Source organism: Physella acuta, unplaced genomic scaffold, assembly GCF_028476545.2.
Source record: "Physella acuta isolate Inbredline_101_S28 unplaced genomic scaffold, ASM2847654v3 ptg001480l, whole genome shotgun sequence".
Lineage (NCBI taxonomy): Eukaryota > Metazoa > Mollusca > Gastropoda > Physidae > Physella > Physella acuta.
In genome coordinates this window covers 1,027,177-1,042,417 of record NW_026732995.1, presented here as the reverse complement: position 1 = coordinate 1,042,417, position 15,241 = coordinate 1,027,177, and the positions used below count along the sequence as shown (strand labels likewise).

General features: G+C 33.4%; 2 protein-coding genes across 4 annotated transcripts; one reads left to right on the top strand and one right to left on the bottom strand.

Annotated features, from left to right (window-relative positions):
- Positions 1-1,373: 1,373 nt before the first annotated feature.
- Positions 1,374-5,561, bottom strand: LOC131928274 (eukaryotic translation initiation factor 2 subunit 1-like). Of its 3 annotated transcripts, none has more exons than XM_059284262.1 (8): positions 5,544-5,561; positions 4,107-4,349; positions 3,895-3,974; positions 3,615-3,763; positions 3,388-3,494; positions 3,148-3,245; positions 2,570-2,713; positions 1,374-2,298 (listed from the first exon to the last, which is right to left on the bottom strand). In XM_059284262.1, the coding sequence occupies exons 2-8, from the start codon at positions 4,342-4,344 to the stop codon at positions 2,122-2,124; spliced, it is 993 nt and encodes a 330-aa protein (XP_059140245.1). In that variant the 5' UTR covers positions 4,345-4,349; positions 5,544-5,561; the 3' UTR covers positions 1,374-2,121. The 3 variants fall into 3 exon arrangements, with proteins under 3 accessions (XP_059140245.1, XP_059140243.1, XP_059140244.1); XM_059284260.1 differs by lacking the exon at positions 5,544-5,561 and adding an exon at positions 5,325-5,414; XM_059284261.1 differs by lacking the exon at positions 5,544-5,561 and adding an exon at positions 5,353-5,400.
- Positions 5,562-6,655: 1,094 nt separating this feature from the next.
- On the top strand, positions 6,656-13,591 carry LOC131928276 (uncharacterized). Its single transcript, XM_059284264.1, has 15 exons — positions 6,656-6,861; positions 7,642-7,723; positions 7,841-7,935; positions 8,018-8,154; positions 8,307-8,405; positions 8,555-8,704; positions 9,554-9,712; positions 9,810-9,923; positions 10,177-10,305; positions 10,622-10,726; positions 10,856-11,014; positions 11,165-11,260; positions 12,074-12,881; positions 12,998-13,125; positions 13,320-13,591. The coding sequence occupies exons 1-15, from the start codon at positions 6,810-6,812 to the stop codon at positions 13,416-13,418; spliced, it is 2,412 nt and encodes an 803-aa protein (XP_059140247.1). The 5' UTR covers positions 6,656-6,809; the 3' UTR covers positions 13,419-13,591.
- The last annotated feature ends 1,650 nt before the right edge of the window (positions 13,592-15,241 follow it).

The window sequence follows — 15,241 nt, the reverse complement described above, 5'->3', positions numbered from 1 at the left end:
GAAAGAAATATTTCATTTGTCAACTAGAATGTGGCAGGTAGCACAAATGTACTTTATTTTAATGGATGGCATACTAGATTTCTAAATAGTGCTAGGGAATATTTAAATGGATTTTATACTAATAATGCTAATTAGGGACTGAATGCTAAAAAACAAACGTTATAGTTAGGTTTAAGGGATTGTATTCTAAATCAGTGAATACTTACTATGCAAGATAATAAAAGGGATTGTATATAAAATAGTATTCTATAAAATGATATTTCAATGGATTGTCGGATTCTTCAAGTTAGTAATCGTAGCATAGGCGTAGCGACCCTTCCCGGCGCCCGGGGACAAACTTTCGATTTGCACCCCCCCCCCCAAACTTTCGATTTGCACCCCCCCCCCTCAAGTTTTCAATTTATTTTTCCAACCCATTTTGGCGCCCCTAAGGTGGGCGCCCGGGGACATATGTCCCCCCCCCCCCCCGCTACGCCTCTGAATCGTAGACAAGTAGTATCAAGGGATACTTAAGGAACTGTATAAAACAATGCCCTGTATGGGAACACCACATGAGACAGGCAGACAGTTTTTAGAGCACCTTTAGATAACAACTGAACTTATTTTGGAAATAGATTCAGCATAAACAATTGTAAATGGCTTTCATTTATCAGATATTTGACTATATTCTAATTAGCTTTCTTTAATGCTTGAATCTTGTTGGTCCATCTTTGCTGATGAAACACTACGCACTACAAAGTTAAGTGTTGACATTCTAAAAGGTGCAGTGAGTTACAAACCTTGACAGATGGGTGGAGTCATCATTCAAAAAATGTGTGTAAACTACTCTACACAGAGAGAAGAGAGTCAGCTTAAAACTAAAATATACGGTGTCACAACTCAACATTGTGAGAATTCAAGCTCACAATCATTCTAATGTCAAATTTAATTGAATGTTCCCAATTTCCTTACTTAGAGCCCTGCAATCGTTAGCTTCCCAAATCTTGTAACTATCATTTAGCTGATGCTCATATCTTTGTGAAATTACATTCAGCTGCAAGGTGAATATGTCATGTTAATCAACTTCTTCACCCCACACTAGAATAATTATTGCATTGCATATATTCAATTTATAAATATTAAGGATTTTCCCAAAAAAATTTGGTATAAGAGGGTTTTAGTTAAGATAATCTACTGATCATGATACTAGACATTAGACTGTATCAGATTTCTTTCAACTTGCAGCAGGTCAGCTTCAATACAATGTGTTATCAGCCAACACAAAACATCACTCAACATTGACATCAATACTTCTCAAGAACCCAAACAGTTTTTGTTTAATTAGCTTGAGCAGTCAGCATTCACATCCCAGTGAGTAATCAAAAGAAAACAAGTGATTGGACCAGAATTTATTTACAAAAATGACAGTACACAAATATTTATAATCAAACATCTTTGCTGTACTTTATGTTCATTATATGAGTAAAATTCAACTCCCATCCTTGAAAAATAAAATCAAAATGCAATTAGGGTTATGGATTCAGCTGATACCATATCATTAAATGTTGAACCAGTCCAGTTGAGCTCTCTGCTACTAATCCGTCTTTTAAAATGAATTAAAATATAAAACCTAGATCACATTCAATTTGACAAATGACCTCAAGCATAAAAAAAATGTGAGAGTTCAAGTCAATTTTTATTTTAAGTTTAATCACCAAAGTATACTTTATGAAAGTATTCATTTCAAATACAAGGAACTGTAGAGATGCAAGAAAAAATTCTGCTTTTAAAATCTATTAACTATACATCCATATGTACCAATATATGGAGCCTGATAACTATCAATTTCTGATAGTTCGATGAAGTATTTGTAGTATTTGCATTTATATTATATTTGTATAGCTCAATAAAAGATGTATAATACTTATTCTGCTTTTCTTCATACATTTTTTGTCAAAAAAAAAAAAAAAGATCACAAGGATTCAAGGTTTCCATGTTCTTTTACTAACTGGACTAGATTGGCCCTACAAATAGAATATCAGGTAGCAATGGTGTCAAATAGAACTCAACAAACTGAACTCTTACAATAAGACTTTCCTCACCAAATATTCACAGAGCAATCTTCAATTTCATACTGTTCATTTAATCCTCATCCCCATCAATAGCCACATCGTCATCTTCATTATCTCCTTTTTTTTCATCATCATCACCATCCTCTTCTTCAGAGTCATCATCACCAGCTTTTTCTTCATTAGCCTCTTCAAGTTTCTGTAACTGTTTCTCCAATTCAATTTCATCCATATCAGAGACAACTCTTGCCTAAAACAGAAGTAAGTTGAGAGTTACATAGCTTTTTAATGGAAAAAATAGAAAGTGCAAGGTGAACGAAAACATGGCTACAAATTTCACAGCAAATGCTTTTTCAATGTGTAATTGTGGGCAATATATGAAGAAATTGCGTGGCTAGCCCAATGCCCATGCAAGTGTTATTCCTAAAAGTTAATTACATAAAAAGTATTTTATATAACCTAACAAAAATATAAACTTGTAAGCACTAATGAAGACAAAAGCTAAAACCAAATGTGCTTACCTCTTGCTGAATATTAAAGACTCCTTTAGCTGCCAGGATCTCCTCTTTGATAGCATCAAGAGCCTTATTTAACCTCTCCAGCCCTTCTGTCCTCTCCAGTGTGTTGGTTGTTACTACATACAGGGGTGGAGCAATCAAGTTGATCTGTAATGGGGTTTTTTTTAAACTATTAGTTTAATCAATAAATCATTGGTCTTAAAAGCAATCCTGAATTGAGATACTTATACTACTTAAAGTTAGTATCTGACTCAGACTGTTTTAAAGTTCTCAGATTTAAGTAATGGAGAAGGCCTCCTAAACACAATCTGAGCAGAAAACAGAAATGCTGTCATATTTAGTGATATATACTGCTGTAAAATTATATCAAAATAAATTTCATCTTAGGTGGATTTAATTCTATTTTTAACAAATATGATTTCTACGTTTAAAGGATAATTAAGTGCAAGTTATTTTTAAATTTCTGCCAAAATTAGGTAAGTTGTCTACCTTGGTTATGTTTTGGAGAGGGGGGGGGGAGAGAATTTCTACAAGCACTAAAATAGAAAATAAAGTTAAAATGTTTTAGTTTTATCAATTACCTTAATAGGCATAGCTTCTGTGGACATTTCTAAACCTTTCTTCAAAGCTCTCTTCACTGCATCTACACCCTCATAGTATGTGCATGCAACATCAATATCTGCAACAACAAAAATCTATGTATAGTTTCTTTGGAAACATTAACAGAAGACACATTATTAGTATTTTATTATTGCGTTTCACCCACATTTTCAGGTAGGAAAAGCATAATTTTTTAGTTACAAGGGGAAAATATTACCAACCAGCCCTAATTTTAACAGACTGAGGTGTTAGTCTCCGGCAAATATTGTCATGTAAACATTTCTTTGTGGCTTCATCAATGTCACATTCATCTAAGACATTCGGATTTCTGGGGATAAAAATAGTTTGACATGGTTTATTTTATAGGTTAAACAACCAAATCAGATAGGAATAAGCATAGAAAATAAGTAGCAAGCATAACTTAAACACAATCAAGCAAAATACTTACTGTACAGCATGTTTAAATGCCTCATATGAAGATCCAGCTTTATTGTATTTAGTATCAAAGAACCAAGCAGTTTTTTCATACAGTTCCTCTAACTTTTCATTACTTTTGAAGCCCATTAGCTCTGCCACGTGCCTTAATATGCTGTTAACCTGAAAAATGGTGTTTGTATAGTAACATTTTTACTAGTTATGCTGTAAAGGAAATAACATTACACTTAACTATAACACTTGTGAGAAAATATTCTTAAATGCTCAAACTAAATAGTTACTGAAATGCTTACAGCTTTGGCTTTGGCAAATTTCTCTTCACATTTAATGACTTCCTCTGGAGACACTCTACGTTTTGACAGATCTATGTAACCTGAAAAACACACCTTTTTAAAGTAACCAGCTATATTCAAGCCAAAGTGATTATCATGCAAAATATGTAAACATTTTTTTGAATAGTCAAGTTTAAGACAACTAGTCCTAAGCCTAAAGCAACAATATTTACCTTTGTCTTTGTCAACCCTTATAACTACAACACATTCACTTCGCCCAACACGAATGAGTTTGTTGATTGAACGAATACGCCTTCTGGACAATTCACTGAGAAGGATCATACCTTCTATGTCATTGTACTCTAAGAGCCTAACATAAGCACCCATTTCTGCTATAGAGCGAACATTCACCATAACCACATCTTCCACCTCTGGAAACTTGTTCTTGTAGAAACGACAAGTAAGGACCATTTTTACTGGAGAAAAAACATAAATGTTGTTAGTATTTGCTTTCATTCAAATAATACCCTATTACTTTGTCATACCTGGTTACTGCAGAGATTTCAGCACCAATTTGAATAGGTCTACAATATTCTCAATCTACAAGACTAGATTCTAAATCTAGTACCAAACAGATTAGAAGAGAGAACCTTGCCTACTATTTAGTGAAATTGATGATTTGTTCTACTCTCCTAATTGAACCTAATATATGATGTGCACCAACACAATTGTCCAGAAAGTGATCTGTGTTACACAAATTTCCTGATCAAGGGCTAATGACTAATCCTAGTGTGGTAAGTTTTTCTAGCAACTAGTTGTAACACATTAACCCCAATTTTCGAAATTTTTGTGGACGTTATGAATGGATGACAGGAGGATATTTATATCGGCAAACGATAATGGAATCTTCTTTAAAAAAGGGGTGTTACTGTTAGGTTACTGGTAGTAACTAAATACACACGTGGCTGGCTAATGGCAATGATAACCCTGGTCCTACCCTACCCCTTACCCTAATTTCTAACCATAAAAATTAAATTAGTCGAGATTTCATTAAATTACAATACTACTACTAACTTAACTAAAAACCCAACACCCCTTTTCTAAAGAAGATTCCATCATCGGACACCGGTATCTATAATATTAATAATCATCTGGATGACCCGTATGAGTTAACTAGAGTTGAGTAGATAGAACAGTCTGTGGGTAGATCTAGAATCTAGATATTCTAGATGAGATGTTGCTTGAACTTGGACTTGAGTCATAAGAATAAGATTGATAAGAAAGAAGGATTAGTTTGGCAAACAGAGCAGCCGGCTTCTGGTCCAGCAGCTAAAATCAAAAGGGACTATTCTAAGGTAATACCACTTGATACAGTGGTTTCATCAATGTCTTAAGTTATTGGTTTGTTCTAAATGTTTAGAGTTGCAAAATGCGAATGGTATATTATTTACCAATATGTAAATAAATAAAAACAGCTACCACATGTGATATAACAACCGATGACTGATGCAATTAATCGGCCATTTGTTGCCAGATAATTTTCATCTTAACAAAATTAAGGAGATTCTATTTTTATGTCACTATTGTGAGTTAAATTAAATTTGAGTATAGCAAACAACTTTTGAGCTTTATAAAAAATAGATCTATTTTATAAATAATTCTCTACTCACAAAGAAGTCAATATAAAAAATGTGTTGCTAAAATACAACTTGTTTTGCACGTAAAATGACAACTAGGCAAACCAGTTTGTTCACACTATTTACCAACTTCACCAGAAGTTAACTAGTAAACAAATCGAGCTACATGATCTTTTTATTTTTAAGTTCTTAAACTATGCTGCTATCTTTTTTTTTTAACTTTTTAGTAAGCTTAAAACGTCACGTTTTTTTTCAATGCTTACACCCTTGCATTGTCACGCATAAAAAATGAACCACCCCACACGAAAAGGACTGGAATTATTTACGTTGATCTTTTAATACAAGCGATCAAACAAATCTTTAAAAGTTCAAAACAGCAAATAAAACTCATTTTATAAAAAAAAAACTTGTTACCAATTCAAAAGTGTGACGCCATACTTTCTTTATTGTTTCAATCTCTCTATATATACGCATCAAACCCCCCCCCCCCCATGAAGACGTGCAGGAATTATATAAATATGCATAATTATTAATTAATAACATATATTTTTCAGAGGGTTGACTGAAATTTAGGCCTTTAAAAAATGTTTCTTGCACATATGGGCTTGTTATGATTTTTTTATATAACGTATTCTGTTATTAATTTTTCTTAATCTATATGTGTATGCTTACATCCATTTGCGGATATCGGATCACATGTGGATGCTTAACCCTCTCTATCCCCTACTTTTATGTCTTTATATCTCCAAACTTAAAGGCTAGATCCGTTCATGGTTGTATGACAAATATTCGCCTGCTCATCTCCCAACGCATCACTACAATAAGTGCAAAGACCGGCATGGGATAAAAGCCGCTTAGGACAAAAGGCCGACGTGGACAACAGGTCAATAGGCAAAAACCTTTATTCGTAACTAGCATACACCACTATAAACTATAGATCTAACTATAAAGCCGACAGCATTATTTTATAACGATTTGTTCTTGTTTAGTTGATACGTTATTCCAATAATTGAAACAAACTTGATAGAATTAGAATATAAATAACCATATTTATTTTTATTATTTGAGAAATGTTTTCAGTGGTTTTATTTCTTTAATATTTTGCGCTGGTTTACAGCAGCTAGTAGGACCAACACAAGTAAAAGTTAAACAGCACGGTTTCCGGTTTAGAACACGCTACATTCGTTTTAGTTTTTCTTACTACTCAAGTGTATAAGTCAAGTGCATACTGTTTTTCTAGATCTAGATCTAGATCTAAATCTTTACTTGAACTTCTGTTTTCACAGGCTATTTGTGAAAATGGGTAAACCACGGGAAACGTTCAATAAGGCGAATCACAGTCTAAATCCTGGTAATTTAATTAAAAGGTAATCTATCGTTTTGGGTACGTAAAATCGCCCGCGGCTATTTATGTACGAAAACGTTACCTCATTGTCAAGGCTTTAATAGAAGTATATTGTCATACTTGTGTGTCAAATATTATAGATAAATGAATAATAAACCTAAATCAATGGCTAAATATATCGATACAGGCCAGAAATTAACTTTAAACAGCAGTGTCTGAGAGCAAGATTTGCTATATAGTATATACTATATAAACAGCAGCCATTTGTAAAATAGAGTGGCTTCCCCCTGAATCTGGCGCTAAAAGCTTATAAATATAAAACTTAGACAAGATGGCTGCTATAGTAAATGAGCATGGTTGCATCTGTTGGAAACATCGCTAGTCTTCATTTATTACGGAAAAGTTTTAATTCAATTGTTTAAAAACAAGTACATAAATGAATCAAGGAAACATTTTTGAATTTTTTAAAACATAAATCTTCCTCAAAATGTGAAATAATTATTAAAATTTAAGGAGTCACCTGTTTTTCACATTACAAATCGCGGGCGATTTTACGTACCCAAAACGATAGATTACCAATTAAAAACTGTTGTCAACACTTTTTTTTTTGCTGAGGCATTAGATTTTAGAATTAATTCATTAAATTCTAGTTAGTAATTATCATTAGGCCAAGTTTAGGCCTAAAAATTTCATCATTCGCATAACATAATGAAAATCTGTTGACTTTATTTTATATTTTTTATAGGCCTATTTATATTTTTTTTAAATTTAAACTATTTTTAACAGATCGTCCCAAGACATCAGCAGGGATGAGAGACAGGTCTACTATCAATCGGTTGAAGATGTATAAAAACTTCAAGCCAAAGAGGTTCAAAGACTTTTTTAGATGTTCTCCTCAAAATATTTTCATTGTTAAGAAATTTATTCATTGTGTTTTGTAGCAGTAGGGCCTACCACTATATTTCATTTTTTTCTTTGTACACAGAGATCGTTCGGGTAGAATAGTTCAACCTGCGCCTTTTCAGTCAACCCTCAAATCTGGCACCATGGCTAGGGTAGAGCCTAACAGAAAGTGGTTTGGTGAGGCATTTTATTTTACGGAAGTTCTAGTTTGGTGTGTGCTGTAACTCTTTTTCACCATTTTTTTTACTTGTTTGTTTAGGGAACACAAGAGTTGTTACACAAAATGCCTTGCAGGCCTTCAATGAAGCGATTAATAAAATAAAAGCCGACCCATATAAAGTTGTAATGAACCCAACCAAGAACCCTGTAACTTTACTGAGTTACACTCCAAAAGCGGTAATAATTTTAAAATATTTCCCTTTTTTTTACACTGCTTTCCAAAATTACAACTGCTACTCAAGATAGTTATGTTGAGTTTTATAAATTGATGTTCTGGAAATATCTGCAAAGGTAGTTTTACATTGCATTCTTTAAAAATTGCTTTTCAGGCACCATCTCCAAGACTTTTGGATCGTGAACCCTTTGAACAGGTGTTTGGTAAGAAAGCAACTAGGAAGAAGCCTACACTTTCTACTTATGATCTCGATGTAGGTTATAGCCTTGTTTTTTAAAATGCAACCTATTTTTTTTTACCAAGAAGTTAAGTTTAGATAATCTTAATTCCTTTATAAAAAAGGGAATTCTTGATCTTTTCAAAGTTAAATAGTTATATCAAAATTGTTCCACTTGAATACAGGAAATGGTAAAAAATGCAGAAACTGACCTTCAGAAGTGGGAAGAAAGTCAGAGTACATTGGTGCCCCAAGAGGATGGTGTGAAAAGTGAACAGTTGGAAATTGTGTTTAAAGCTGGAACTTCTAAGAGAATATGGAATGAATTATACAAGGTTAGACCATTGTGACCTTTTACATTTGAAAATAATTTTTGCTAAACTGTTTCATTTTCTGTAGACTGTTTTGGTTCATTATGATGAAAGACTAAACATTGTTGGATATGTCTGCTACAGTGAACCATAGATAATGTGTTGAAAAATCAAGCTGTTTTGATGTCATATCAAAATGGTTCAAATTGTCAACCACACTGATTCAAATAATGTTTTTCTACCTGTTCACTTTGATTACAATTAGTATTAAATGTTTCTATGTGATAATTGATGACATGTATAAGTGCTTTTTTTTTTTAATTCTTAAAATATGCTAGAACTAAATTAAAAAACAAATGGGTTTTTTTTTCTCAAAGTTAAAATCAGTACTACTCTAGTAAAAATAATAATCCTCAAAAAATATTTTAGCAAATAAAGAACCTGTATGTAGTTACTGCTAATTGTAATACTTTGCATGTAGTCATAATTTTTATATAAATGTGACACATGTGGATTATTATTTACATCAGGAACCTCTTTTTTTTATCTATTTGATATTACTCACATTTATCATAAAGTACTTTTAAGTTGTTTACAAAAATATATTTCAATGAACAGGTCCATCTTATTTATTTAACAAGGGACATTTTATTCCTTGTCAGTTGTGGACCTGACATTAATTCTTGAAAAATCAAGCCACTTGTAAAGCACAAGCTCAAGTGGTTCAAATTATCAAAAACATCACTTGTCTGTCACCCACAGTTTATTTTGTGTATTTATATTAAACCCTTGTGTAGATTCGTTATTGGCTTGATGTAACTGATGTTCAACTGTTTAAAAGACATGCCTTTTGATTGTCTTATTTTGCCACAGGTTATTGATTCTTCTGATGTGATTGTCCAAGTACTAGATGCTAGAGATCCTGCAGGAACAAGATGTAGACAAGTTGAAAACTACTTGAAGAAAGAAAAGCCTCATAAACATTTATTATTTGTTTTAAACAAGGCTGACTTAGTTCCTAATTGGGCTGTTGTAAGTTGACACTTTTTTTTAAAATATAGTATTTTAGTAAAAATCCATACTGTCACTTTTTGTAACTTTAATTGATTATTTTACTTCTTTTGTTCAGAAAAAGTGGGTAGCTATACTCTCTTCAGAACATCCAACTATGGCTTTCAGGGCTAGCATAACAAATTGTTTTGGCAAAGGTGATCTCATATCACTACTTCGACAATTTACCAGGGTGAGTATTACAACTACATTTTTTTAAACAACAGTTTTGGTTAAGTTTACCAGATTCTGCCTACTTCAGTTTAGTTGACTTAAATAAATGCTTTGGAAGTACATTAGCCCTTAACATTGTTGCTTTTGCCAAATCCGATGAAAAGGTGCATCACACCATCACCTTGTATTTTATTAAAGCTCAAAAACTATAAGTAGACTGTTTTTATTCTGATGCATTTTTATATTTAGTTGTATTATTTATCTTTATCAAGCTACACAGTGATAAGAAACAGATAAGTGTTGGGTTGATAGGATACCCCAATGTTGGCAAAAGCTCCATAATTAATGCTCTCAAGTCAAAGAAAGTTTGTAATGTAGCCCCAGTACCTGGAGAAACTAAGGTGAGATTCATTAGACAATCAGCTGTTAAATTTGTAGGAAGTAACTGGAAGTTATCTGAAAATTTTAGAGACCTTTTTGTCCAGATTGGTTGCTCAGTCTTTAAGCGAAGGTATTCATTAAATAACAGAAGTTAACAGCTGCTCGTTTTTAGATCAACAAATTAGCTATTTTTTATATTAACATCTTTTGATTATCCTGATCACTGTTTTTATAATGGTTAGTTACATCTCTTGTTAGCAACATCTGTATAACACCTTCTCCTTAAATTAAACATATGAAATGATCATTAGATCAAATATGCTTTAATTCACCCAGGTATGGCAGTATGTTACACTGATGAACAACCTGTTTTTAATTGATTGTCCTGGTATAGTGTACCCCACTGGAGCAACTCAGACCGACTTGGTTTTGAAAGGAGTTGTAAGTATTTGTATTAGTCTTAAGTTTCCTGCTTAATTTTCAATAGCAAGTTAATCATTTTCTCATTAACTCATTGAAAACAAGTCTAATCATTGTAAGTGTTGATTGATTAAGTGTATAATCCTACAGGTCCGGGTTGAAAAGGTCAATCAGCCAGAAGATTATATCCATGCAGTATTGGAGAGAGTAAAGAAAGAATATATCCAGAAAACTTATGGTATTACAGAGTGGGAAAGCCCTGAAGACTTTTTAGAACAGGTGGCTAAAAAGTCTGGAAGGTTACTAAAGGTAGGTAACACTATTGGAATTTTTTATTTTTTTTTTTACTTTGAAAGTTTTGTTTATACATTCAGAAATGGGCCTTCTTAAAATGTTAATGTTTCACATGTATTTCTAATTTTTAAACCTTAACATAACTTGCTGTCCTTCTTTTTTCAGGGAGGTGAAGCTGATATTAGTACAGTTGCCAAGAATGTTCTGAATGACTACCAAAGGGGGAAAATACCTTATTTTGTACGGCCACCTGAATCTGAGGTATTTATTTATTTTTATATGTATATTAAGGTGCTTTGTTTAATTTATGCATAAGTCTGTTTTTACATTAAAATTTAGGTTTAACACCTTTTTTTAATCTATCTGTATAAAAACTAACTTGAAAGTCATATTTGCTCATTTGCATATTCCTTTTGAGCTCGAGTTGTCCAAGGGCCTGCAGTCACATTTCTCCAGTGGACTCTGTTTTGGGCAGCTGTCTTTATGTGATCCCACATAAGCTCGCAACCTTGTCTTTCCTTCTACTATCCTTTTCCAGGATCGCTTTGGCATGCCCTATCCATCCCCATTTGAAGACTTGAATCTTACTTAAATTGTCCTTACATAAAATGTAGGGTTAACACTTTTGTATAACAAAGAACTTGAATATCGTATATACAAAAATGATTTAATTGGTCTAGATGGCTGCCAAGCTTTAACAAAGGATGTTATGTTAAAAAATAGTGTCATGGTAACTTGACAGCTTCTATATGAATTGTTGGTCATTACTGTGGGATGTTTTTAACTGTGCCAAAGTTTGCATGCAGACTTTTCTCTATCACTCCAACTCATGGTCCTAGGTAGTCTGGAATTCACCCTGTAACTTATTATAAGATGTGCAGATATTCAGATACACGTGTATGGATTTGTCCAAAAAGTCACTATATTTCAACCTACCCCCCCCCCCCCCCCCCCCCCCCCAAAATCTGGGTCATCCTTCTCTATTAAGTAATGTTGTTCTTATAAAGGTGTGCTTTTTAATTGATCTTTTGAAAAAGTATTTTTGTTAATATTTTATATAATTAAATTCCACAGTTGGATGTTGAGGAAGAAACAGAAAATGAGAATATTCCACCTAATGAAGCTGTAGAGGAAGCCTCAGCTGAGACAGAAATACCCATTGACGTAGATAATTCAATTACAGAAGATAAAACTCAACAAAATGAGTTGAACGATGATGCCAGTGAGGAGCAGGAACAGAGCCATGATGAGGAAGAAGACAGTGAAGCAGAAGAATCCAGCAACATAAATGCAAACAACAGTGAGACTGAAGACCCAGATTCTAAACATGAAGATAACAAGAATAAGAAGAATAAAGGCTTGGCAGCAATACATCCATTCTTTGAAATAACCGGCAGAAAATTAGGGGATATCAAGAAAAAAATGGCAAAACTAAAACAAAACATAAAAGAAATTCGTGCTAAGAAACTTGAAAGGGAATCCAAAAAATCTATAAAGGGTGGAGAATCAACAGACCCAAGTAGTGATGTACAAAAACATGATGAAACAAAATCCCCCAAGAGCACTGTTGTGCACAGACAACCACATTTTATTAGTCTTGCTTCTGACATTGATGCAGTACCTTCACAGAAAAAAGGTTCAAAGCTTAGAAATCTAAAAAATAAACTGTTTTCTTCTGACAAAAGTCAATCTGTTAGTGAAAGCAAAAAATCGCCAACAGTTTCATCAGCCATGAAAAGGAAATTAGATGAAGTTGAAGATAAGCCCCAAGCAAAGAAAAGTAAATGTAATGTAATCTCCACCCCCAGTGGGGTCATGATTGTCAGTGATATACAAGCTGCACCTCAAACAACCCCTTCGTCAACGGAGAGGAAAACTACAGGTAAAATCTTGTTTAAATTAGATTTCTACGACATTACATTGTGTTGGTCTTTACTGTTTGGTGAGTCACTATGTCAAGTTTTTTCATTCTAAAAGAAAAATGTGTTTATTGCTTAGGTGCTACTCCTCAAAGTGACAAGGTGAAAACTCCTCAAGCTACATCATCTAGTAAAAAGAGAAAGAATAAAAGAAAGAGAGAAGAAGAGGATGATGCTGAAGCCACACCAAAGGTTACAGGATTGGCTGTAAGTTCTTTTCATCTCCACCCAAATCATAATGTCTGTAATTAATTTTAGCCTCAAGAGTCTATTGAAAAAAATTAACAACTACATTCATTTTTTTATAATCAATTTAATCATTGTACAAAGATTAATTCAGCTCTTTACTTTTACTTTAAGTTACTGTTTTGAAAATATTACATTGTATTTTAATTTTACAGAAACGTCGTTTACAAAGACAAGAAATAAAAGAAATGAATAAGAAAATTGATTTCTATAAAGAAAAGGATGTAAAGAACAGAAGAAGGTCAAGAAGATAGATTTTATGTATAAAAATAAACATTGAGAAATGTTATATACATATGTAAATATTTTGTTATTTAATTGAAAGTCAGTGTGAGGAGCCTGTTGATGTGATGAAATATACATGATTAAAAACTACAATAGAGATAAATTTAAATTTGTTGTTATAGTTTTTTATTGAGTTTTTTTTTTTTAACCAATTATGGATGACAACAAAATACTTCAAAATTGATAGACAATTACTATTACCAGACCATTGCAGTTTTAAATATGGTTGGTGTAGTGAATAAAAATCGAGATTAATTTGAAGAATATTTTGGTTGAAGCCATTTCAAACAAACTTTGAAATTACATACTGTAAATAATAACCCTGAAGGAGATATTAGAAAGGAAGTCAGGCAGACAATACACCCTCTGAATATCCAAAATAACACCAGTATCCAAGAGTGCTTGGTACAGCATGGCCTAGTGCAAGACTGCTAACATGGAAGTCTCAAGCTTGATTGAATCAGGGTTCAAGTCAGTAGAATGTCCCTGAGGCCTCCCAGCTCTGATGGATACCTAAATCAAGTTAGGAAAACAAAGGCGGCTGCACATAGTGCTAACCACACCATTCCTTCATATGCCGAGGTCTCTGAAGCAGATGAACTCTTCTCCATCTGCCCTGTGTGTCTTGGGCACAAACGGGAAAAAGAGGATCCAAAAGTGGGAGGGTAAAAATGTTCTGGGGGCCTTTTAAAAGGGAGGGCCAGTTTTTAGAAGTTCACCAATTGTGTTGGTGAAGTGTTGTGTTGGCACATTGCTTGCTAGAGAAAGTAGAAACATAACCCATACAAATTTTACCAGAAGGAAATGATGTGCCACAACCCTACAAAGGGTGACTAAACCAGCAATTGTCTTCAGTTACATTGTACAAACAAAGTAGACACTTGTGGCCTACATTGTTTTATTAACGTGTCATGAATTATGAGCCATTCACCAGTAAAATAACCTAATTATGAGTAGGAAATGATGTATGACCACGCACATCGCTACTAATATTCTTCTTCTTCGTTCTTAATTTTAGTGTTGGGAGGGATCGATCCTTATCTGCCAGAGGGTTTGAACTCGAGACTTTTTTTTTTCGAATTTATCAACCATGAGCTTTTTGCCGACTCGACCATGCTTCCATCACAATTAAGTATTACGTGTCAACTGGTTATGCGCCATTGAGGCCATTGACTCCGATTTCAGCCTGCTTTTCTTTTTGGATTTGCTTCCATAGCCTTTGTCCAACCAAGAACAAACTGCAAGGCAGCAGTTGTTTGATTTCAGAGACCCCCTACTACTAATATTAATAGATGTTATTTTATGTATACCGTTAATAAAAATTACGAGCAACAACCTAAATATTATTCATAGAGTTTCGGAAGGGGGGGGGGTCTTTATGTACAAAATATACCCCCTCAGCCCCCATATTCACAAAAAAAGTTTTTTAAAATATTTGTTTCATTAGATGTTTATTTCAAGAACCTAAGTTTTGTTTTCTTCTTTTTTTTTTACAGTTGTGTGTTTCGCTAACGTGAATAATTAAAATTTAAAAATTTATCAATATATCTAATGTTATCCTAGTCCAATACAAATTTTTAAAACAAACACTGCGAATGGGGGGGGGGGTAAATGGTACAAAAAAGCGTATCGTCATTAACCTAAAGATGTGTCCTCTAACAAAAGTAGTTAGATCAGTAGTCATGCAACATATTGTTTGTAGGTTACCACTCAGATCACAACTAAGGTTCGGGTTAAGTGCAAAGACCAGTCTTAAGTTTAGATTTGATTTGATCGGTGGTCAGTGTTTCTG